General features: G+C 38.2%; 1 protein-coding gene across 7 annotated transcripts in view; it reads left to right on the plus strand.

Moving 5' to 3' along the window:
* The window catches only part of KLF12 (KLF transcription factor 12), a 462,496-nt gene that overhangs the window by 423,411 nt on the left and 15,601 nt on the right, over positions 1–23,484 (plus strand). For 6 of the 7 annotated variants that reach the window (XM_082434879.1, XM_082434877.1, XM_082434875.1 and 3 more), the window contains one exon: positions 7,969–8,126. In XM_082434879.1, coding sequence (XP_082291005.1) covers positions 7,969–8,126 — 158 coding nt within the window. Of the gene's footprint in view, positions 1–7,968; positions 8,127–12,604; positions 15,077–23,484 lie in introns of those variants that run through there. The other variant, XM_082434881.1, reaches the window with a different exon arrangement.

A 23,484-nucleotide genomic window follows, 5' to 3' on the forward strand; every position in this document is an offset into this window, starting at 1 on the left:
ACCCAGGTTTGATCCCTGGTTGGGGAACTAAGATCCCACAAGCCACGACGTGCAGCCAAAAAAAAGAAAAAGAAAACAAAAGAAATCTGCACTTGTTTCAGGACCCTTGTTCCATTCGGCATGATGAATTGATTTTATGGGGAAAAGTCTTTACAATGCCTACAGTGTTCCCCCAAAAGAAGCTTTTGAATAGATATTGCATATCTGAAATGGATCTTTTTTGTTAACAAATAATCCTCCCTCAACTTGTAATATCAATTCATCATAAAAGTTTGATAGTGTAAGCAATCACAGCAAATGCCATTAATGATTCACTTTTGTCTGTTTATCTACTTTACTTTTTTGCTTACACAGCTTATGATTTTACTTACTTGCTAAAATATGATGAATCAGGAAAACAGCAGAGCCTGTAACAGTTCTGAGTATTTTAATGGTCCTAGATAGTAATGAAAAATACTTAGTAGCAGCTGCTATTTTTAAGGAAAATCATAATATACTATGAATCTATCTGCAGACCCACCTAAAAAAACTTCATTGGTAAACCCATTATATTTTAATTAGTAGGAGATTTCATTTATTAGATTAATAATTAGAAATACACTTGGACACATTCTGTTCATATGAAAAAGTGTCAAATTCTAGTGGAATGTATGCCAGGATTGAGCTTTGGGACATGTTTCAGCAAATGTATTACTCTTGATTTATACATTTTGTGAAACGGATTTATTTTTATTGAATCCAGATTTGAATGTAAAGTGGTGTATAATGTTTTAGTCACCGCTTCTGGAGAGATTGGCAACTATTAATCTTACAATTTCAAATCTGCTCAAAAGTAGTTTTCTGTAGGAAACTATGGGCAGGAATGAAAGAGATGAATCTGTGAATCAGTGAATCTGTGCTGCCTTGGAATGTAGCTTCTGGGGACCGGAGGGTGAATGTATCTAATGCCTTTTCCCCAATTCATGTCATAGAAAAGGCACTGACATGGTTTGATAGAAGCTAGATAGAGTCTGTGATAGTATGGAAGAGAAATATAATGATTCCTGCTTCTGAGAGCCATCTGCTGGCTAAGAGAAAGCCTGCAAAAAACCCACAAATGTCTGGCTTGTCCACGTGAATAGAATCTCAATTACTAAGATTTATGTAACTCTGGTTTAACCGAAATTCTCATCAACTCTTTTTTTGGCCTGTGGCCTCGTTATTGTTTTTTGTATCTTTATTGGAGTGTAACTGCTTTACAATGGTGTGTTAGTTTCTGCTGTACAACAAAGTGAATCAGCTATACGTATGCATATATCCCCATATCCCCTCCCTCTTGAGCCTCCCTCCCACCCTCGCCATCCCATCCCTCTAGGTCTTCACAAAGCATCGAGAGCTGATCTCCCTTGCTATGCAGCAGGTTCCCACTAGCCATCCATTTTAATTTGGTAGTGTATATATGTCAGTGCTACTCTCTCACTTCGTCCCAGCTTCCCCGTCCCCCGCTGCATCCTCAAGTCCGTTCTCTATGTCTGCGTCTTTATTTCTGCCCTGCCACTAGGTTCATCAGTACCGTTTTTTTAGATTCCATATATATGTGTTAGCATACGGTATTTGTTTTTCTCTTTCTGACTTACTTCACTCTGTATGACAGACTCTAGGTCCATCCACCTCATTACAAAGAACTCAATTTCATTCCTTTTTATGGCTGAGTAGTATTCCATTGTATATATATATGCCACATCTTCTTTCTCCATTCATCTGTCAGTGGACATTTAGGTTGCTTCCATGTCCTGGCTATTGTAAATAGTGCTGCAATGAACATTGTGGTACATGTAGCTTTTTGAATTATGTTTTTTTCAGGGTATATGCCCAGTAGTGGGATTGCTTGGTCATATGGTAATTCTATTTTTAGTTTTTTAAGGAACCTCCATACTGTTCTCCATAGTGGTTGTATCAATTTACTTTCCCACCACCAGTGCAGGAAGGTTCCCTTTTCTCCACACCCTCTCCATCATTTATTGTTTCTAGATTTTTTGATGGTGTGGCCTCGATATTTCATTCTCATCGTGGTGTTTGATTTACTAACAAGGAAGTAGTTCTTGCTTCCGTCTCTTCTGGGGCAGAAGCTGATTCAGAATTCCCGTAGGTGATATTTATGTCCTGTTGAAAACGATTTTAAAGCAAACTTTGGAAAGCAGTACAAAATATTCTCTTAAAACTGAATGCTTCCTCTTCCCTTAAGGTAACTCTGTCATGCAACCAACTCTAAATGCTTTTTGGTACAATTGTAAATAAACTAAAATGGCAGGGAAAGAACTAGTTCTGTGGTCTTGATGGTCAAGGAAGACTTAATTGCATACCGCTGCCAAACTCAGTCTTCTAAAAACATGTCCCTGGAAGGAAATATATATTTTACAACAACCTTAAGACAGTATTTTTTAAGGTAGATTAATAGTAAGTAATTATACTGAGTACCTCTACTGGCAGTATTAATAAAACAGTTTACCTTAAAAGTCTCAAGAGAAAAGTATATCATAGCAGGCTACGTTTAAGAATGCTTTTATGTGCTGTTGTTTTCTATAATAGGATTAAAGGGGAAATTTAAATGATACAGATTATTTTGTTGCTTCTTCATATTGTGTTATATGCTGGTTTATATTCCTGTTTACCTGAGTCAACGGAACATATTAACTAGTATTGGGTTCTGGAGTCAATCCACCACTTGGGTTCAAATTCTGGTGTGGTCACCAACTTTGTTTTGGCCTAGGTCTTAAACTCTCTTTGCCTCAGTTTCCTCATCTGTAAACTAGAGCTACTAATAATATTGACCTCCGAGAGTTGCTTTGAAGCTTAAAGCATTTAGAGCAGTGCCTGGTGCATGGTAAGCATTCTGTAAATCAGCCGTCATGGTTATCGTCAGCCATCCTCCTTGGCGTTCTGTTGAGATGATAGATGTGAATTTGCTGAAGCACCTTCTATCCCTCTATTTTCTGCTCTTGTTTTAAAATTTAGGATGTGTGTGTCCTCCCTTCCCAGCCTTAAACGAATGTCCTGGCTTTTTTTTTCTAACTCCTATGGAAACTCCAATTTCAGTGAAGGGCATCTCATCACACTCAGGTCACATGTGACAAATGGCCTTTTATTACGTGCTGATTACAGTTAACCTTCATTTCTTTCATGGCAGCGGTGTGGTGCCTTCTATTTAAATAGAGCTGTTCCTGGATATGACTTTTCGAGCCTCTCTGGGTTTAATTCTAATTTAACTTGCCATTCCAAGTGGGACTATTGTGTAACTGAAGGAGTGATGCACTCATTTGTTTTCTCTACGTCTAATTATTACAACGCAGTGCCTGTGAGGCCCCCTCGGGCATTCATTCACTTTTCTAAATGGTGGAACCTTCTGGGGAAGGGAGTGGGCCTTTAGTTATTGTTCTTTTGAACTGCACGGATATGTTTATTAGTGCAGTGTCTGGGAACACACTAGCAACTCTTTTACCCTGACCATTTTCATCGTACCGGGCTTATTACCAAGGATTATTGGAAGAATCCTCTGCTGGCGTAGGCAGTAGTTTCTCGCGGATTTCCATTCTTCAGAACAAGGCCAACTTTTGAAGCACACAAGTCAGTGTGTGTGCATTTGAGGACACCTGAAGTACTTTGGAAACAAAGGGCACATGGCTTTCAGAAAGCATAGGAAGGGCAGAATAGAAACACCCAACATGTCATTATAGCTGTTCTGTTACCAAATACCGTGCTTTTGAACCCCAGAGTGAGACGGGACAGGATGAGTTAGAATCATTCCTTCACCCTTTCGCGCTCACCTAGATGCTTACCTCGGATCAAAGGGAAGCTTTTTCTTTCATTCACCAGCATCTTGTACGTGTTCAGAGGGATCTCAGCAGTCTCCCACTGAGAATTTTAATTGTAAGCCATGCTTTAGAATGCCATTCTCTTGAACTTAGAGCAAAGAACCAAGACACTGATATGTACATGTGGTTTTTTATTTTTTTAAACTTTTTTTTTTTTTTATAAATTTATTTGTTTTTGGCTGCGTTGGGTCTTCATTGCTGCAAGCGGGCTTTCTCTAGTTGCAGCGAGCAGGGGCTACTCTTCGTTGCGGTGCACGGGCTTCTCATTGCAGTGGCTTCTCTTGTTGCGGAGCACGGGCTCTAGGCGCGCAGGCTTCAGTAGTTGTGGCGCACGGGCTCAGTAGTTGTGGCTTGCGGGCTCTAGGTGCGCGGCCTTCAGTAGTTGCGGCACACGGGCTTAGTTGCTCCGCGGCATGTGGAATCTTCCTGGACCAGGGCTCGAACCCGTGTCCCCTGCATTGGCAGGCGGATTCTTAACCACTGTGCCACCAGGGAAGCCCTGTACATGTGGTTTTAATGGTTACCCAGAATCCCAGATATTCAGTAACCACTTTGTATACTCTAGCATTTAAAACATGAAATTTAGGGAAATGAGAGTAAGAGTGGGAATTGAGTGACCATTATTGGAAGATTTGCAGTCAAAGGATCCTGGTAAGGATTAATTAACCAATTAAAGATTCATTAATTAGTTGATTATATTAAATTAAAAATTAGGTATACCTGACTTAATACACTCTTCCATTCATCCATCTGTTCATTCATTCTATTTAGCAAACATTTCTTATATGCCCACAATGTTCTAGGCTCCAGAGACACAAAAATACTTGGTACCAGCACCGTGACTATCAGATTTCCTGCCATGGACTTGGCGTGGCCAAACACCCAACCCACAGTTGTCTTCCACCTGCAGTGCCCCCTAACTGTAGGATCATGCCGTGGGCCCCAGTACAGCAGCAGTCCTCTGTGGAGTTGGGTTGTCCTCTCCTCTTCTTGTGTTCTTTAAGCTCTTCTGCACTTTTTATTCCTTTTCACTTCAGCCCCACTTACCTTCCTGCCTTTCCACAAAGAGATCAAATAAGTTCTGAAAGGTACAGGCTAGCCTAAGGTTCTTTGATGTCTTCTGAGGATGTCTGTACCATTTAAAAAGGGGAACCAGGGAAAATTTTACCCACTGAATATCATTTTAAAGCTAGTTTTTGCTGGGTCCAGCTATTCATTGCACATACCTTTTTAAAAATTATTTTTATCATCATCATCATCTTTACACGAATACCTTTAGGTGGTTGTTCTTCATAATGTCCTAAAACATTTCACTTTAAAATGAGGAAAACCAGGGTATGAAGTTTTGTAGAACGTTAAGGCCATCCACCTAACCTGTCTTCATTTAATGTAAATTCAGAAATCTGAGTGCAGTAATTTTATACCATTCTATAGCCCTTGCTTTCCCTTCTCTGCCTGCCATATAGTTCAGTAGTTGATTGACTATATAGCAGCATTACTTCAGTCCCTTAAAGACCTACTTAGTAGTTACTTAGTTTTTTATTTCAGATTTATTTTTCACTTTTCTCTGTATACATGTATACATAGCAAGATAAATAGCTAAAGTCAACTATGGGCAAACAATATGTGTGTGTGATTATGCTTAGTTACATTTAGACTTCTGCATATTAGTGTGTAGAAATTATTGTACAAAACAAAGGGTTCTTATTATAGACTTTAAGTTATAATTTGAAGGAAACAAATGCCATATCATAGTCTCAATTTAAAAGATGTCAAACATACCACAACGTGAAAGTTTCTATTTTTGAGGGCCCCCAGTGACAAGATCCATATTTGTTTTTATGACTAGATATTCAAGAAGTGAATTACTGTTGCCCTATTATCACACACACACAGTCTTAATTATTTGCAAAAATCACAGCCTATGCCAGAACATACCTTGTTAGGAGTGACTAAAGCTGTTCTCTCATGGGCAAACCTGTCACACTATTTTGACTCTTTTCACAATAGGCTCCAATCCCTACAACTGAGTCAATGGTGTGGAAAACCACAAATCCGTATTGAGTGATAAGAAGGCTGAAAAAGTGGCTTAGCCGTCCCATATGTTCTCTCCTTCAACTACTAGAAACCTTGCACAAAACTGTTTAAGATACTAGTAGATAAACATCATTTATATTTGATCTTATCTAATAATATGAAGCTTTGGCTACTGAATCTGTTATTTGTACAAGTGAAAAGGTGCACTGAAAACCTAAAAGGCACGTACATGGAAGGAGACATTCAAAACAAGTTCACTGGAGCAATGTTATAGTGACATATTAGAAATAATTTATATGTCCATCACCTAGGAAATGGATTTTAAAATGCTGGGATGATATTCTTTGGACTACTCCCGTATTTCATCTGAGTCAAGTATCAACCAACTACAGCCCATGGATCAATTACAGCCCACTATTTGTTTTGTAAATAAAGTTTTATCGGAACATAGCCATACTCATTTGTTTATATATTTATCTATAGCTACTTTCATGCTACAATTGCAGGGTTGATTTGTTACAACATAGACTGTATGACTCTCAGTCAAAATAAAATATTCACTATCTAGCCCTTTACAGAAACAATTTACCAACTCCTGATCTAGGTTAAAACACCATCTATTGTAAAATACACCATTACTTTATATACCACTAAGAAAGAAAAAAAAATATGTCAAACTATGACAAGCTGTCAAATGTCAGAAGCATCCTGCTTTTAGAGACATTAAAATATTAAAATATTCATCTTAGAATCAATGAACTGTGGTATATAGCATTTCAAATAAACAATACAGTGTATCAATATGAACAGATCTCAGATCCTCGGTGTCAAGTGAACAAAAGTCAAGTGTAGAACAATTTGCAGAATGATGTGAACAGCATATTATTTATATGTCTCTTAAAAGACACCAAACAGTATAATGAGTTTCCATGAATGCAGATATATATCAGTGTGCATGATTTAAAAGAATTGGAAGAATTTAAAGAAAGCTGATGATAGAGGTTTTCCCTGGGAGGAGAAGGGACCAGGATAATGATAGAAGGAGGGAGGGGTATCTTTATCTGTTGTGTTCAGGTTTTTCAAGGATTGATTTATTAATAGAAAAGAATTTTAAAAAGCATCAAAGCATGGAAAACCTGGAAAAAAGTAATGTCAAAGTATTAATAGTGGTAAATTTTTTATAGTAGGAATATGGGTGATTTCTTTTTTTTAGTGTATTTCACTGTAATTTTCAAGAACTTCATGAATAACTAAAGAAGATGAGTCATGTTCTTCATTTCTATCTCAATCAAAAGAGATTAAGGTTGGAAGAAGTACATGTTAATCAGTTACCTGACATTACAAACTAATCCTGTTTTTCTACTGTGGCATTAAGGTTAAACAATGTACAAGTCAGGGCCAAATTTCATAGTTAAAACTTTTTTTCATAATGTGGTACAGCTAATCTTTCAATACAGTGAACTTTATTCCTCACCGTGAAAAACCACCAACGAGAAAAGTCAAATGTCAGGTGCATTTTACAGAACTGAAAAAGCTTGTCATGAGTCATGTTATTGATGTACTGATGTCATTTCTTTCAACCCGACCTTACTTGTTTTGAAATTACGTTGTGATTTTACACGATTTTATATGTTATCACATGCAATTCAGACCCTCATGTTACTTATTAAATGCATTCATTTTGTCATTTGTCTATGGCAGGTCTTCCTAAAATATTCTCTGTAAGTGTCTTCACAAGTTCAAAACTTTGAGGGATAGTTTTAACACCGCCAGATTATTTCTTTTGATGATGGGGATCTACTCACTCACCACTGCTTTCATTTAGTTTTTGTTTTTGTCATTTTGTTGTTATTTTAAGCATGTCTTTCTCTCCCTAAGAGTGTTTCATCAAAAATAGGTCTAGCTGCCTGCCTTCAAGATTAAGAGATGAAATGTGTCCCAGAAGGTGACAGAGGGAAATGTGGACATGGGACCTTCAGTCTGTATGAAGCTGCAGTCTATGAGCCTCAGGTCTCATGGCACTGGAACCAAACAGAGTGCTGTATTGCTCACCATTTAAATCTACTTTTTCTTTTTCCAGTTCAATCTCACCATTTAGTATTGAGAGCACAAGACGCCAGAGAAGGTCTGAATCCCCAGACTCCAGAAAACGGCGTATCCACAGATGTGATTTTGAGGGATGCAACAAAGTGTACACAAAAAGTTCTCACCTGAAGGCTCATCGAAGGACACATACAGGTACAGCCCTGCAGGGCTTCTCACCTGAGGGTCACTGAGAGTCCAGAAAGGGCCAGCTGCTTGGCTTTTGAGCCATGAGTGTGCTGGAATGTTCTGTGCTCACCCAGCATATGTGCATCCTATGTTCCTTTCTGAGTGGAGTACATTCCCTCTCTCAGTTGAAAAAAGGCCTAAGTCTTCGTGAAGTTTAGCAAGCAAAGAAGTATTTCTTCTGTGTCGTAAGGACTTTTAAAATAATAGTATGAACACAGTGGTCTAGCCTTTTTCATAATCAGCGTTGCCGCTTAATTGTTGTCTAGTTATTAGGTTTTAAAATGTCCACATAACATACCAAACAAGCTGAACAAAATCATTCTCTTAAAGTTATCGTTTTCACCGCCACTTAGATCATGTTTCTCTCCCCTTGATCTCATCCCCCAAATAACCAAACAGATAACCCCCCCCCAAAAAAAATGAAATAAGATTGACATATACATAACACTGTGAGAAGTTTAAAACAATACTTCCACATGATTCCATTTGATTCTCACTGGTATTTTTTTGTATAAGGAGAGGATTTTTCGTATTCACAGTTTGCAACGAAGGAAATTGAGATCACAAGTGATTCACTGACTTTGTCACCATCCATTCACCCATGCATCTACCCAGGAGAGAAGCCAGTGACTCTTCACTTAGCTCCGTACCCACCCCATGCATCCTCTACCCTGTGTGTCCCTCACCTGGCATCCCCTGGCTTCCTTGGCTTCTGGATCCCATTGGGTACCATCAATGGGAGGCTCTGGGAAGAGTCCAAAGGTGGAAGGAGGGACCCCCAATTACAGAACCTTTTGGTCAGAAAAGTGACTGGTGACTGGAATGTGTGAACCTCAAAGAAACAGAGAGAAGAGAGAAATTCATTCACACGCATTCCTGGTAGCAACGTGCTATAGAGCCAGTAACTATCCTCGACAGGAATCGGCCTCCAGTACCTGCCTCTCTCTGGGAGCTTCACGTGTAACAGGCTCCTGTGGGGCTGCGTAAATCGTGCTCCCATCTCAGATACATTAAGATAACCACACTGTACAAACTGTTTCTCAGCTGAGGTAGCAAAATCATTTAAATCGTCATTCTTTGCCATTTATTGAGTCATGTTCTTATATCAGATTATTTGAAAGCTGCTTTACAGAGACTTTCATGACTCTGATCGTTAAGATGGGACATCCTTTTGTGTGTGTGATGAAGTTATAGCACAGGATGCTTGCCTGAAGTCAGAAAAGCTTTATAGAATCTGGAGTTTACTTCTGCTTATCTAATACATTAATACTATTACTATTTCTAAGGTAATTCAACGCAGTGTGCAAACTGTCACTTCCATCTTTCCTCCCTGTTCCCACTCCTTATCCCTTTTCTACTTAATTCCAGATTCTTTCCTCTCCATTGATCCAGAGCTTTCCCAGGAGAGGTTTTCATCTATTTCTTCGGCACTATTTTTGAATCAATTTTCTTTCTTTCTTTTTTTTTGGGGATCTGAAAAATTAAGCCATGTAATATTTAAGTTAAGTTTTTATTGAAGTTAGTTGATTTACAATGTTGTGTTAGTTTCAGGTGTACAGCAAGGTGATTCCGTTTTACATACACATATATCTTTTTTTTTTTTTCAGATTTTTTTCCCTTAAAGGTTATTACAAAATATTGAGTATAATTCCCTTGCTATATAGTAGGTCCTTGTTGGTTATCTATCTTATATAGAATAGTGTGTCTTCGATTTTCTCATTAAGGCCAAGAATGCGTATAAAGGCATGAAAGTTGAATAAGCATGTTTCATCCTATCAGTAGACAGTGAATACAAATCAGAGGAGTAAGTATGATCAGCTCGTATTACTGACTTCTAATGGGAGCATTTCAGTTAAAGAAAAAAAAGAATGACCTTTCTTCAGTGAATCCTCATATATTTTGAGTTACTCCTATTTTCCTTGAACTTTCCAAAATACATATTATCCCCATTTCACACAGGCACCCTCTATTTCATTTATGCAAGTGATGAACAGTGAAAGAGAGGAAAAGGTTTAATGACGTACTATTAAAGGATTTAATGTTATGGCATGATAGGATTGCATCTTATAGGTTTTAATATAGATTGTGAAAGTGGGGGAGACGTGATGTGTGCATTATAATTCAAAGCAATATAAACCTTTAGTGCTGAAGCAGAAGTAATTAGTTTGGCTTATTAATAAGATGAAATCATCGACTCCTAGGGTCCGAATGGACCTTATATGTCACCAAGTCTAGTTCATTTCCTAGTTAGAGGGATCCTTGGGTGTCACCTTTCACAGAGAACCAGTCCCTATACTATGCAGTATTCTGCACACTTAGCATATTTTTTCTTTCATTTGATCCACACAATAACCAGTGTCATTATCTCCTTGGTATGAGTGTGACTCCCGGTCAAGTCTTATTTCCCATCTCTCCTTAAATGCCTCGCGTGACAGAGAGCTTTTTCTTGTGCAAGACAAGTTGGGTGACATTTCTGAGGGCAGAGTCCTCGTCTCTTACAGCATTGAATTGTCTCGTATGGCGTTGTTTGGTTCCCGTTGTTTCGTTGTCCAAGGGAATCGCTCCAGCCATCACAGTGTAAATTTCACTTCCGGGACCCTGGTGCTCCTCTCAGCACTGTCATGGACCACTCGTGTCTTCATCTCTCCCAGCCAGACACCTGCGGTTCTCTCAGCCACGTTTTCCTAGGTATATGCCAACATATCACAGTATCTTTTAAAGTTTTCACGCCACAAATTGAGGGAAGAGCTCTTGTTAATGGACGTCTCTTAATAGATGTAAAGATAGTGTTAAGTCTTTTAGCAGTTGACTCTGTTAAGTCATCTAAATCAAAAACTGCTGAAAACTGGATCTTCCCACACCCTGTACCTATAACGGATTTCTTTTCAACTTAAACGTGCAGTGTTGTATTTGTCATTGAACCTGTCCCTCAGATGACGGCTCCCTTGGGAATAGTGGGTTTCCTGTCACTGAGGTGTTTTGCCCCAGGCTGGATGACCTCTTGTGAGAGATACAGGACAGAGTCATTACTATGAGGGCTGCACATACCCTTTCAAGTCTGAGAAATAATTATACTGCATCCATTTTATTAACTTGGGCTCATTATTCTAATAAATTGGAAAGATTTTGGAGCTCTCCCTGCCCACCTTGCTTTTACTTTTTTAGCTTTCTCCTTCAGCTTCTCCATTTTTCCAAGTACTGAGTAGAACAGGTTCAAGGAAAAAGCCCTGAGATGTGATGTTGGAGACTTCCATCCAAGTGGGTCTTAATTTATTAACTTATAGCTAAGAATCCATTTAGTTGTCCTACTCCAATCCATGTTTCTTGATCTCACAGCTGCATCCAAAAGTCCTTGTGAAATTCCTGCTCCAAACCCAGATATGCCAACTTCATCCATCCACTTAGCAGAGAAACACTTACTCTGCTCAAGGCAGAGTCTCCTAAACTACCAGTCAAATAAGAGTACTTTTAAAAAGAAAGAATGAAATTTGCTTGATTTGCTGCCACTGGTTCAAAGTGAGCCCATACTGGTTTCTGATTTATAATTACATGCAAGATTTCATAACTTCGGGTTCAAAGTAAAATCAACACTAGTTCTATAGGGATTCAGGTTGACTTGCTTTGATTTTAATAAATATCTTCTTAGCCTTACCTTTGCTTCAGGCATATTGAGTAAGTTATTTGTGTGTGACCAGTAATAATGAATGTGAAGTTTGGGATTATAACAGATGACTTATGAGAACTACACACGCGATGGGAGGTGAGCAAGGGGCAACAGACACTTTCTTTGAGAAAGTCACGTTAATTCTACCTTTAACACTTGATCTTTTGTGCTTTATTAGTACATGATCAGTCATCTGTTTAGGACTTATACGTACAGTAAATTAAACATATTTGTAGGAGAGTGAAAGAGGATCATTTTCTATGTATTAACAAGGAATTTAGAGTACAAAAAAAAAAAGACATGCTGAAGAGTACCTTTTAAAAATAATTAAATATCGTTTCATAAATGTGCAGTTTAGATAATAACATAAAGGTTTGACCAAATCTTTTTAAATGCCTACTAACGCCTGTCTGTGGTAAGTTGTTTAAGGCACGTTCAATAGAAGGAAAAAAATATATCTCGGTCATTGCATCACCCCTTTTGTCAGCAGGTACGTTATTCCTACTCACTGGTCTAAATTGTGTGTTTCCTCTGCATGAAACAGTGTGCAGTGTATTTAAATGAATATGCAGTGTATTGAAATTAAAGGTCATTTAAATCTCTGCTAAACATAACTACTATGTATGAATACAATGAGTTTCCCTCACTTTAAGAATTTCATTACTTATTAAGTGATCTAAACATGAATTTTAGAAAAAAATGGTTTTATGAGTTTGGTATTGCTGTTTAGAATTCTTATTACTTTCTAAAAATGTATGCCATTGTGTTTTCTAAAATGCAGTTCAAGCAAATAACACTCAGGCACCAGTGATTCTTACAACCACTAGATGGCGCACTACAACCAGATGTTGGGTCTAGTCTAAGAGGGTCCAAGGAAGAGTCAGCTAGAACTCTCTAGTGGTACGTTTGACACGGCGTGATGATCACTGCTCTGCAGAATATTATAATTTAATGATGAACAAGGAAACGGCAAGATAAAGATTTAAAACCAGATTTTAAAAAAAGTAGTTTTGACCTATAAAAATGTTGTCTCAGATGAATCTGAATTTGAAAATTTCAACTTGGTATCCTGCTCTCTAATAAATCTGAGGCGCATTTAGCCAATCTTGTCTAATATTCATTTGAATTCATATGAAAACGATACACCAAAGTTTTAAAAATTAGTAAATATAGAGCAGCCACATTTCTTATCTGTCTGGCTTTAGCAAAAATAATTCATATCTGAATTTTGCACATCTAGGAAGTTAACTCATATGGATGCTTTAAAAATTTTAACCAATTTTGATTTAAACGTCTCTAAAATATGTCCTTCCCTACCTTTACAAATGAAAGAAATGATGTATTATTTAGCCCTTCCCTTGAGGAATGAAGACTTTGTAACTAATATCATGAGCTATAATTAACATCAGATAATGACTGTGCGTGCGCCCGCGCACGCACACACACACACCCCAGTCCAAAATGCTTGTGGATTCCATGCTTTTTCACTTTCTTTCTTGTCTCATTACTTCTCATTGCTATTCCTATATTTCTTGCTTCTAATTTGACATCTTATTTTATTGGATGAGATTCTGAAATGATTTGATGATATCCTACAAAGAAAATCATGAGCAATGTGACAGCTGTGCATTTTGGTGGCCTTTTGTTCACAATTCTTGGGGTTGCTAGATCTTACCTTCAGGCGATGGGGTGCTGCTTATACGTTCACGTCTATCTTCATTAATTAAGTAACTCATTCCTTATAAAGCTCCACGTCAGACCCTCTGTCTAGATTCATTGTTAGATAAAGCATAGGGCTTAGTGATGCCAGGATAATGAATCACTTAAGAACAAACTGACGTTTTTCAGGTAAAAATCCTCTGCAAATAAGCTCTTTGCGGATCTTGGCCAGAGAGCTCACAGATACAGTCCATACTGGTAACTGCGAAGAAATAGGAAGGTATCATAGAAAAAGCACTAAATTTGAAGTCAGGCCACAGAAATTTGTCTTTGGCCCCTAACTGGCTTGTGCGCTTAGACAAGCTACTTAACTCTATGTATCTCAGGTTTTGTATTTTTTTAACTTTGAACATAAATATAGCAAGTTGTTGCATAATTACCACAGGGGGCCTCATTTTTATATCCCCAGTGAATACAGTGACTAACACATTGTAAGGACCCAATCATTATTTGTTGAATTGAAATTGTGTATGTCTGGATATTGACGTGGACATATATTATTAATATGAGCAGTAGATTCAAGGCAAAAAAGTTTGGATAATTTAATATATCCTCATCACAATCAGCTGTAATTATATTATCTCTTTACTTCAGACTCAACTAATTTAATATTTATATAATGCAGAAAAAAGTTGGAGTAAAAGTATTATTTAATCAGCCCTTTGTCATCATTTTTATAATGATAGTATAAATAATCTTTTCAGGAACGTATTTTAAATACTTAGTAAAGCGTAGTCTTTTATTTGAAAGGACCTATTCATAGACAAATTCAACAAGACAGATATTTATTGAGCATTTTCCATGTCTAAGGCACTATAGATTTTTCTTGAAAAAGGCAGAAAGAGGCAGAACTCCCATCTTCAGTGAACTTGTCCATAAGTATACTAGGTAAGATCCATTGAACAGTCACAACGAAGGCCAAGTATACAAAGTCTTATAATAAAGATACAAGCAGAATAACAAAAGAACACCATGGGAGTTGTCTGTTATGGCCAGGGAATTTGGGGACACCTTTCTAAGCTGGGCGTGCAAGACCCTTCTCATCTGACTCCTGTTCATCCGTCAAACCTCATTTGCTGACCCCATCCCAATTTCCCCCATTCCCCACCCACACAAATGAACCAACTTCCAAACATGCCCAGCTGTATGGAGCTCATTGGTACGTTCTTGCCCTTACCTGAAATGGCCTGCCTGGGCACCTCCATTTTTCCTTCTTGAGTTGGTAAACTCCTATTTATTTTTGGAAACTGCCTCAGTGTCACCTTGTCTGTGAAGCTCTCTGACCACCCTCCTTCCCTAGGCAGGTAGAATTTTTTCCTCCGTGACCCTGGAACACTTGGACGTTTTCTTGTTGCAGCAGCACAGTGGGCAGAGAGGATCTCTTTTTGTTTGTTTTTTGGTTTTTGGGGGGTTCTTTTGGGCCATGCTGTGTGACTTGCGGGATCTTAGTTCCCTGACCGGGGATCAAACCTGGGCCCCCTGCAGTGGAAGCATGGAGTCCTAACCACTGGACCACCAGGGAATTCCAGTCTTTTTTGAAAGTCGACTAAAGTTTTGCTTTGTTAGAAAGCCAGTGAGAAGACAAGGACCAGGAGCATTAATAATTAAACTGGAGGTAGCAGGACATAAGACAGGGAAATAGAGCAGTAGAAGTTGGTACTGGTGAAAGGTGGTGAAACTCTAAAAAGAGGTAGACCATCTTCATGGAGATGAACTGGAGAGGACATTTAGAAGGCAGAACTGGCAAACGTAATAATCGGGTTGGGGCAGGTAGAGAATAACCGATAGGAAAGAGTCCAAGAAATCTCGCCAACTGGAGAAATGTATGACTTGATACCTGAGTAGATGGGCTTGTCTTTTTTCCAGATGTCAAAATAGAAGGAGGAACATGTCTCGTCTAAGTGGTAGATGCTGAATAACGTTTTGGTCACGTGGGGTTGCTTTCGGGCTGCCAACTGGAAATGTTGTCTCCCCTTCCATGGTGCTTGGGAGAGAGACTGAGGTGTAGACACTTGGGAATCGTTCCCTTATAAGTTGTGGTAGAAGCTGTGGAAACCAAGGAGAACCTATGCAAGTGAGAAGATGTCAAAGCCCAAATCGCAGTAAACATTTATGTCAGCGGTCCCCAGCCTTCTTGGCACCAGGGACTGGTTTCGTGGAAGATAATTTTTCCACGGACCAGGGCGGGGGATGGTTTGGGGATGATTCAAGCGCATTACACTTATTGTGCACTTTATTTCTATTATTATTACATTGTAATATATAATGAAATAATTATGCAACTGACCATAATGCCGACAGGAGGCGGGGCTCAGGCAGTAATGCGAGGGATGGGGAGCGGCTCTAAATACAGAGGAAGCTTTGCTCGCTCTCCCACCACCCGCCTCCTGCTGTGCGGCCCGGTTCCTAACAGGCCACGGACCAGTACTGGTTGGGGGTTGGGGACCCCTGATTTATGTGACAGGTAAAGGAAGGCGTCTACAAAAGAAACTGAGGAAAAGGTAACCAGAAACAGGAAGATAAACGTTGTCCCTACATAGAAATATAAACTCAGCCACGTAGAGTATTATCCTTAGACCTTGAACTATTTACTTCCAGTAAAGTACATTTTTAGTATAGGGTATTTTTAACTTCATTTACATTTGATTTCTAGAGGAGAGGGGCTGGCCTCTGGGTTAACACAGTGTTTGTCTTGTAAGTACTAGTTCATATTCTCTCAGTCTGCTTGGCCAGTTCTGACTGGATATCCTGGTTTATGAAAGCAGTGATTTAAGGTGTTGAGAGGCATTGCAGGGTAGTGGTTAGGATTGTGACCTTGGGTGTCAGGCTCCCTGGGTTGAAATCCCCCCTCCATCCACCACATACTAACTCTGGGTGAAGTGGGGTTGGTTACAGCAACTACAGTTAGGGTCGAAGTTAAATGAGTTCAGATCCATAAAACTCTTAGAGCTAAGTGTGGTAGATGGAAGACGCTATACGCTGTAGCAAATATTATTTTCATCAAAGAAATCCATTATATAATTGCATGAAAAAAAAGACCCACTTGGTCTTGTTTACACGTAATGAAAAAGAGAATTAATTCAGTTCCGACAGTTCCATAGGGCAGATACTAACATACTGATCACTTGTTTGATTGAATTGACAAGACCAAACGGATCAAACAGATTGTAGAATAGATTGGTCTACTTGGCCTGTAAAGGAGTTTTATACTTAAAACGTTAGAGAAAATCAGGATCGGCATCCATTTTACCTGCAAATCTTAATTCCTTCCTTAAAAATAGCAAATGGGATTTATTTTTAACTTTATGTTATTTATATTTCTTAGCAGAAACAGAAAGACCTTGAATTTCATAACTATAGAATTCAGTATCCTTTATTGAGCACCTATCATTTGCCAGGCACATGGCATGTGTATTTCGTAGTTTCACAGTGGAGACAGTGTTCCCATTTTACAGACAGGGAACAGAGTTTCAGAAAGCTTAACTCTCTAGCCTGAGATCCAGTCGCAGATTGGAGACTGAGCCTCATTTGACCGTGCATTCCACTTGATTTCAAAGCCTGTGCTGTCTTCTGCCCCCTTACCACCAGCAAGAAGGAAGGCAGCCTTGTCTACCCCTGGACAAGTAAAGGGCCTTGTAATCTCAGCTCTAGGTTTCTGTTTCCTCATTTTCAAAGGACCTAATTTCCTTCCAGATCTAAAATTCTGTGAACTTTTATGAACTAATGTAACAGAAACCAGAAAACGAGATAGGAATCTTGATTCTGGGGTTTTTTTTCCCCTCATATGCAAATACCATTCCTCAAGTGAAACAGATTGTCACAGCAAATATGTTGAGCCTTGAGTGTAATGAAGCTCATTTGTCAGTGTCTGGGTCCCCCTGACTTTATAAAAGTTAAACAGGGACACATTTCAGAAATGCACTTCTGAACTGAAGAAAATGCCTATGTTTCCTGTTGCCAAAGGTGTTTTTTTTTTTTTCGGTTGCTTGAGAAAATAATAGAGAGAAGCTGGTGTGAGGACATGGGCGTTTTGTTTGACCGGGAGCTTTTGCAAACTGCACATTCCTTTTCTGGTGTTACTCACACGTCATTTTAATATGAAAGGGCACCTGTCTTTTGTCTCAGGACACATTTACCTTTCAGCGTTTCAGATGGTGAAATGGGAGGTACCCGAAAAAGTTATTTTTGTTTCGTGGGTTTTGGGAATCCATTCAATACCTGATGTTTTCTTTAGACTTTATTATGCCTTCTGCTGGGTAAATGTCATGGAAATGCACTGAGTGACTCTTAATCCTTTTCTTTAACCAAAATTGAAAGAGACAGCAGTTCTCATAATAAATCAGTTTGTTCACTGTTTCAAGAAAAAAACCCTGATGAGAGTTTTCATTTTCCCATTTCTATTCATTAATTAGAATACTAGAATACTATTTAAATAATGCCTGTGAATACACACACACACACACACACACACACACACACACACACACACACACACACACGGGCCAGTGTGCATATAAAACTGTTTCTAACATGAACCCCAAATGAGGAGTTAAAAAGAGTGTTTTCGAACAAAAATTAACAAACCCTCTTTTTTTGGTATGTTCTCTCTTTTTTTTTTTTAATTTATTTATTTATTTTTGGGTGTGTTGGGTCTTCGTTTCTGTGCGAGGGCTTTCTCTAGTTGCGGCGAGTGGGGGCCACTCTTCATCGTGGTGCACGGGCCTCTCACTGTCACAGCCTCTTGTTGTGGAGCACAGGCTCCAGACGCTCAGGCTCAGTAGTTGTGGCTCACGGGCCGATTTGCTCCGCGGCATGTGGGATCTTCCCAGACCAGGGCTCGAACCCGTGTCCCCTGCATTGGCAGGCAGATTCTCAACCACTGCGCCACCAGGGAAGCCCTGTTATGTTCTCTTTTTAATCTTTATGGGACTCTTTCACTTTAAAAGAATAGGAGGGCTTGCTATTAGTTTCAGTTAACATTTTTCTTTTTCAGAGGTTTCATAGTTTAGTTCAGGTTTTATAAAGAACTGAAAGAGGACAGATTGTGCTGAAAAATGGTCAAAAGGTGGAAGTGGCTTACAGGTTTTTCATGGGACATAGAGACCTTCACTTCAGAATTGAAAGTCTAAAAGTTAATAACTACACCCCAAGGTGAGTGTAGTGTTAAAGCTACCCATTACCCAACTCAGGTCCTTTGATTTTTCCCTATACATTAGCAACTTGATGTCTCGACTTAATCACTTACTAAGACTTATTGGTAAGGACATATACCACACCATTCCCTATCATTTTATTATTTCACAGGATTAATATAAGAAACAAAAATCAAAGGTGATCTGATGATGGAGTCAAAATTTCTGATTATTCTGAAAAATATTTAAATACATTTTCAAAGACTCTGCTACTGAGGACTCTAAGTGTATTTGTGGGTTAGACAAAAAAAAATAAAAGTGGGCATGCTTTTTTTTATTTTTAGCTTATTTCTAGTGAAAACAGTGTTGAATAACACATTTGCAGAATTCTAACTCAAATGAGTTTAAGGACCATTCACTATTCCTGAAGAAATCACTGGAAATAGTGTTTACTGTCACCCCCATTCAGCCTGACACAGAGCAGCTGTGCACAATAGCCGCACAGACCCTGGGAGATGTTTGACTCCTATTAGTGTCCAAACGAACTCTTTCAATAGGAAAATGTTCATGGAAAATTCACCTACTGTTCTGTCCCCACCACTGACTTTTTTAACTTTCAAGTGAGCTTTCTGTTTTCTAGCAAGATTTAAAGGAAAGAAGGGGGGATGGAGGAAGGATTCTGTCTGTTCTTTATTATATCCTTTCAGGGCTCATTTATACATATTACAGTGTACCTTACAAATTTATTTATCATCTTAATTACTTTTTTTTTTTAATCAGTCATCAATTTTAAACACATCAGGGTATACATGTCAATCCCAAACGCCCAATTCAGCACACCACCATCCCCACCCCACTGCGGTTTTCCCCCCTTGGTGTCCATACGTTTGTTCTCTACATCTCTATCTAACTTCTGCCCTGCAAACCGGTTCATCTGTACCATTTTTCTAGGTTCCACATACATGCATTAATATACGATATTTGTTTTTCTCTTTCTGACTTACTTCACTCAGCATGACACTCTCTAGATCCATCCACATCTCTACAAATGACTCAATTTCGTTCCTTTTTATGGCTGAGTAATATTCCATTTTACATATGTACCACAACTTCTTTATCCATTCATCTGTTGATGGGCATTTAGGTTGCTTCCATGACCTGGCTATTGTAAATAGTGCTGCAATGAACATTAGGTTGCATGTGTGTTTTTGAATTACGGTTTTCTCTGTGTATATGCCCAGTAGTGGGATTGCTGGATCATATGGTAATTCTATTTTTAGTTTTTTAAGGAACCTCCATATTGTTCTCCATAGTGGCTGTATCAATTTACATTCCCACCAACAGTGCAAGAGAGTTCCCTTTTCTCCACACCCTCTCCAGCATTTGTTGTTTGTAGATTTTCTGATGATGCCCATTCTAACTGGTGTGAGGTGATACCTCATTGTAGTTTTGATTTGCATTTCTCTAATAATTAGTGATGTTGAGCATCTTTTCATGTGCTTCTTGGCCATCTGTATGTCTTCTTTGGAGAAATGTCTATTTAGGTCTTCTGCCCATTTTTGGAGTGAGTTGTTTGTTTCTTTAATATTGAGCTGAATGAGCTGTTTATATATTTTGGAGATTAATCCTTTGTCCGTTGATTCGTTTGCAAATATTTTCTCCCATTCTGAGGGCTGTCTTTTCGTCTTGTTTATGGTTTCCTTTGCTGTGCAAAAGCTTTGAAGTTTCATTAGCTCCCATTTGTTTATTTTTCTTTTTATTTCCATTACTCCAGGAGGTGCATCAAAAAAGATCTTGCTGTGATTTATGTCAAAGAGTGTTCTTCCTATGTTTTCCTCTAAGAGTTTTATAGTGTCTGGTCTTACATTTAGGTCTCGAATCCATTTCGAGTTTATTTTTGTGTATGGTGTTAGGGAGTACTCTAATTTCATTCTTTTACATGTAGCTGTCCAGTTTTCCCAGCACCACTTATTGAAGAGACTGTCTTTTCTCCATTGTATATCTTTGCCTCCTTTGTCATAGATTAGTTGACCATAGGTAGGTGGGTTAATCTCTGGGCTTTCTATCTTGTTCCATTGATCTATGTTTCTGTTTTTGTGCCAGTACCATATTGTCTTGATTACTGTAGCTTTGTAGTATAGTCTGAAGTCAGAGAGTCTGATTCCTCCAGCTCTGTTTTTTTCCCTCAAGACTGCTTTGGCTATTTGGGGTCTTTTGTGTCTCCATACAAATTTTAAGATGATTTGTTCTAGTTCTGTAAAAAATGCCATTGGTAATTTGATAGGGATTGCATTGAATCTGTAGATTGCTTTGGGTAATATAGTCATTTTCACAATATTGATTCTTCCAATCCAAGAACATGGTATATCTCTCCATCTGTTGGTGTCGTCTTTAATTTCTTTCATCAGTGTCTTATAGTTTTCTGCATACAGGTCTTTTGTCTCCCTAGGTAGGTTTATTTCTAGGTATTTTATTCTTTTTGTTGCAGTGGTAAATGGGAGTGTTTCCTTAATTTCTTTTTCAGATTTTTCATCATTAGTGTATAGGAATGCAAGAGATTTCTGTGCATTAATTTTGTATCCTGCAACTTTACCAAATTCATTGATTAGCTCTAGTAGTTTTCTGGTGGCATTTTTAGGATTCTCTATGTATAGTATCATGTCATCTGCAAACAGTGACAGTTTTACTTCTTCTTTTCCAATTTGTATTCCTTTTATTTCTTTTTCTTCTCTGATTGCCATGGCTAGGACTTCCAAAACTATGTTGAATAATAGTGGTGAGAGTGGACATCCTTGTCTCATTCCTGATCTTAGAGAAAATGCTTTCAGTTTTTCACCATTGAGAATGATGTTTGCTGTGGGTTTGTCGTATATGGCCTTTATTATGTTGAGGTAGGTTCCCTCTATGCCCACTTTCTGGAGAGTTTTTATCATAAATGGGTGTTGAATTTTGTCAAAAGCTTTTTCTGCATCTATTGAGATGATCATGTGGTTTTTATTCTTCAATTTGTTAATATGGTGTATCACATTGATTGATTTGCGTATATTGAAGAATCCTTGCATCCCTGGGATAAATCCCACTTGATCGTGGTGTATGATCCTTTTAATGTGTTGTTGGATTCTGTTTGCTAGTATTTTGTTGAGGATTTTTGCATCTATATTCATCAGTGATATTGGTCTGTAATTTTCTTTTTTAGTAGTATCTTTGTCTGGTTTTGGTATCAGGCTGATGGTGGCCTCATAGAATGAGTTTGGGAGTGTTCCTTCCTCTGGAATTTTTTGGAAGAGTTTGAGAAGGATGGGTGTTAGCTCTTCACTAAATGTTTGATAGAATTCACCTGTGAAGCCATCTGGTCCTGGACTTTTGTTTGTTGTAAGATTTTTAATCACAGTTTCAATTTCATTACTTGTGATTGGTCTGTTCATATTTTCTGTTTCTTCCTGGTTCAGTCTTGGAAGGTTATACCTTTCTAAGAATTTGTCCATTTCTTCCAGGTTGTCCGTTTTATTGGCATAGAGTTGCTTGTAGTAGTCTCTTAGGATGCTTTGTATTTCTGCGGTGTCTGTTGTAACTTCTCCTTTTTCGTTTCTAATTTTATTGATTTGAGTCCTCTCCCTCTTTTTCTTGATGAGTCTGGCTAATGGCTTATCAATTTTGTTTATCTTCTCAAAGAACCAGCTTTTAGTTTTATTGATCTTTGCTATTGTTTTCTTTGTTTCTATTTCATTTATTTCTGCTCTGATCTTTATGATTTCTTTCCTTCTGCTAACTTTGGGTTTTGTTTGTTCTTCTTTCTCTAGTTCCTTTAGGTGTAAGGTTAGATTGTTTACTTGAGATTTTTCTTGTTTCTTTAGGTAGGCTTGTATAGCTATAAACTTCCCTCTTAGAACTGCTTTTGCTGCATCCCATAGGTTTTGGATCGTCGTGTTTTCATTGTCATTTGTCTCTAGGTATATTTTGATTTCCTCTTTGATTTCTTCAGTGATCTCTTGGTTATTTAGTAAAGTATTGTTTAGCCTCCATGTGTTTTTTTTTTTACGTTTTTTTCCCTGTAATTCATTTCTAATCTCATAGCATTGTGGTCAGAAAAGATGCTTGATATGATTTCAACTTTCTTAAATTTACTGAGGCTTGATTTGTGACCCAAGATGTGATCTATCCTGGAGAGTGTGCCGTGCACACTTGGGAAGAAAGTGTAATCTGCTGTTTTTGGATGGAATGTCCTATAAATATCAATTAAATCTATCTGGTCTATTGTGTCATTTAAAGCTTTTGTTTCCTTATTTATTTTCATTTTGGATGATCTGTCCATTGGTGTAAGTGAGGTGTTAAAGTCCCCCACTATTATTGTGTTACTGTCGATTTCCCCTTTTATGGCTGTTAGTATTTGCCTTATGTATTGAGGTGCTCCTATGTTGGGTGCATATATATTTATAATTGTTATATCTTCTTCTTGGATTGATCCCTTGATCATTATGTAGTGTCCTTCCTTGTCTCTTGTAACATTCTTTATTTTAAAGTCTATTTTATCTGATATGAGTATAGCTACTCCAGCTATCTTTTGATTTCCATTTGCATGGAATATCTTTTTCCATCCCCTCACTTTCAGTCTGTATGTGTCCCTAGGTCTGAAGCGGGTCTCTTGTAGACAGCATATATGTGGGTCTTGTTTTTGTATCCATTCAGCAAGCCTGTGTCTTTTGGTTGGAGCATTTAATCCATTCACGTTTAAGGTAATTATCGATATGTATGTTCCTCTGACCATTTTCTTAATTGTTTTGGGTTTGTTTTTGTAGGTCCTTTTCTTCTC

The sequence above is a fragment of the Balaenoptera physalus genome, assembly GCF_965194825.1.
Source record: "Balaenoptera physalus genome assembly, chromosome: 18".
NCBI classification, from domain to species: Eukaryota; Metazoa; Chordata; class Mammalia; order Artiodactyla; family Balaenopteridae; genus Balaenoptera; species Balaenoptera physalus.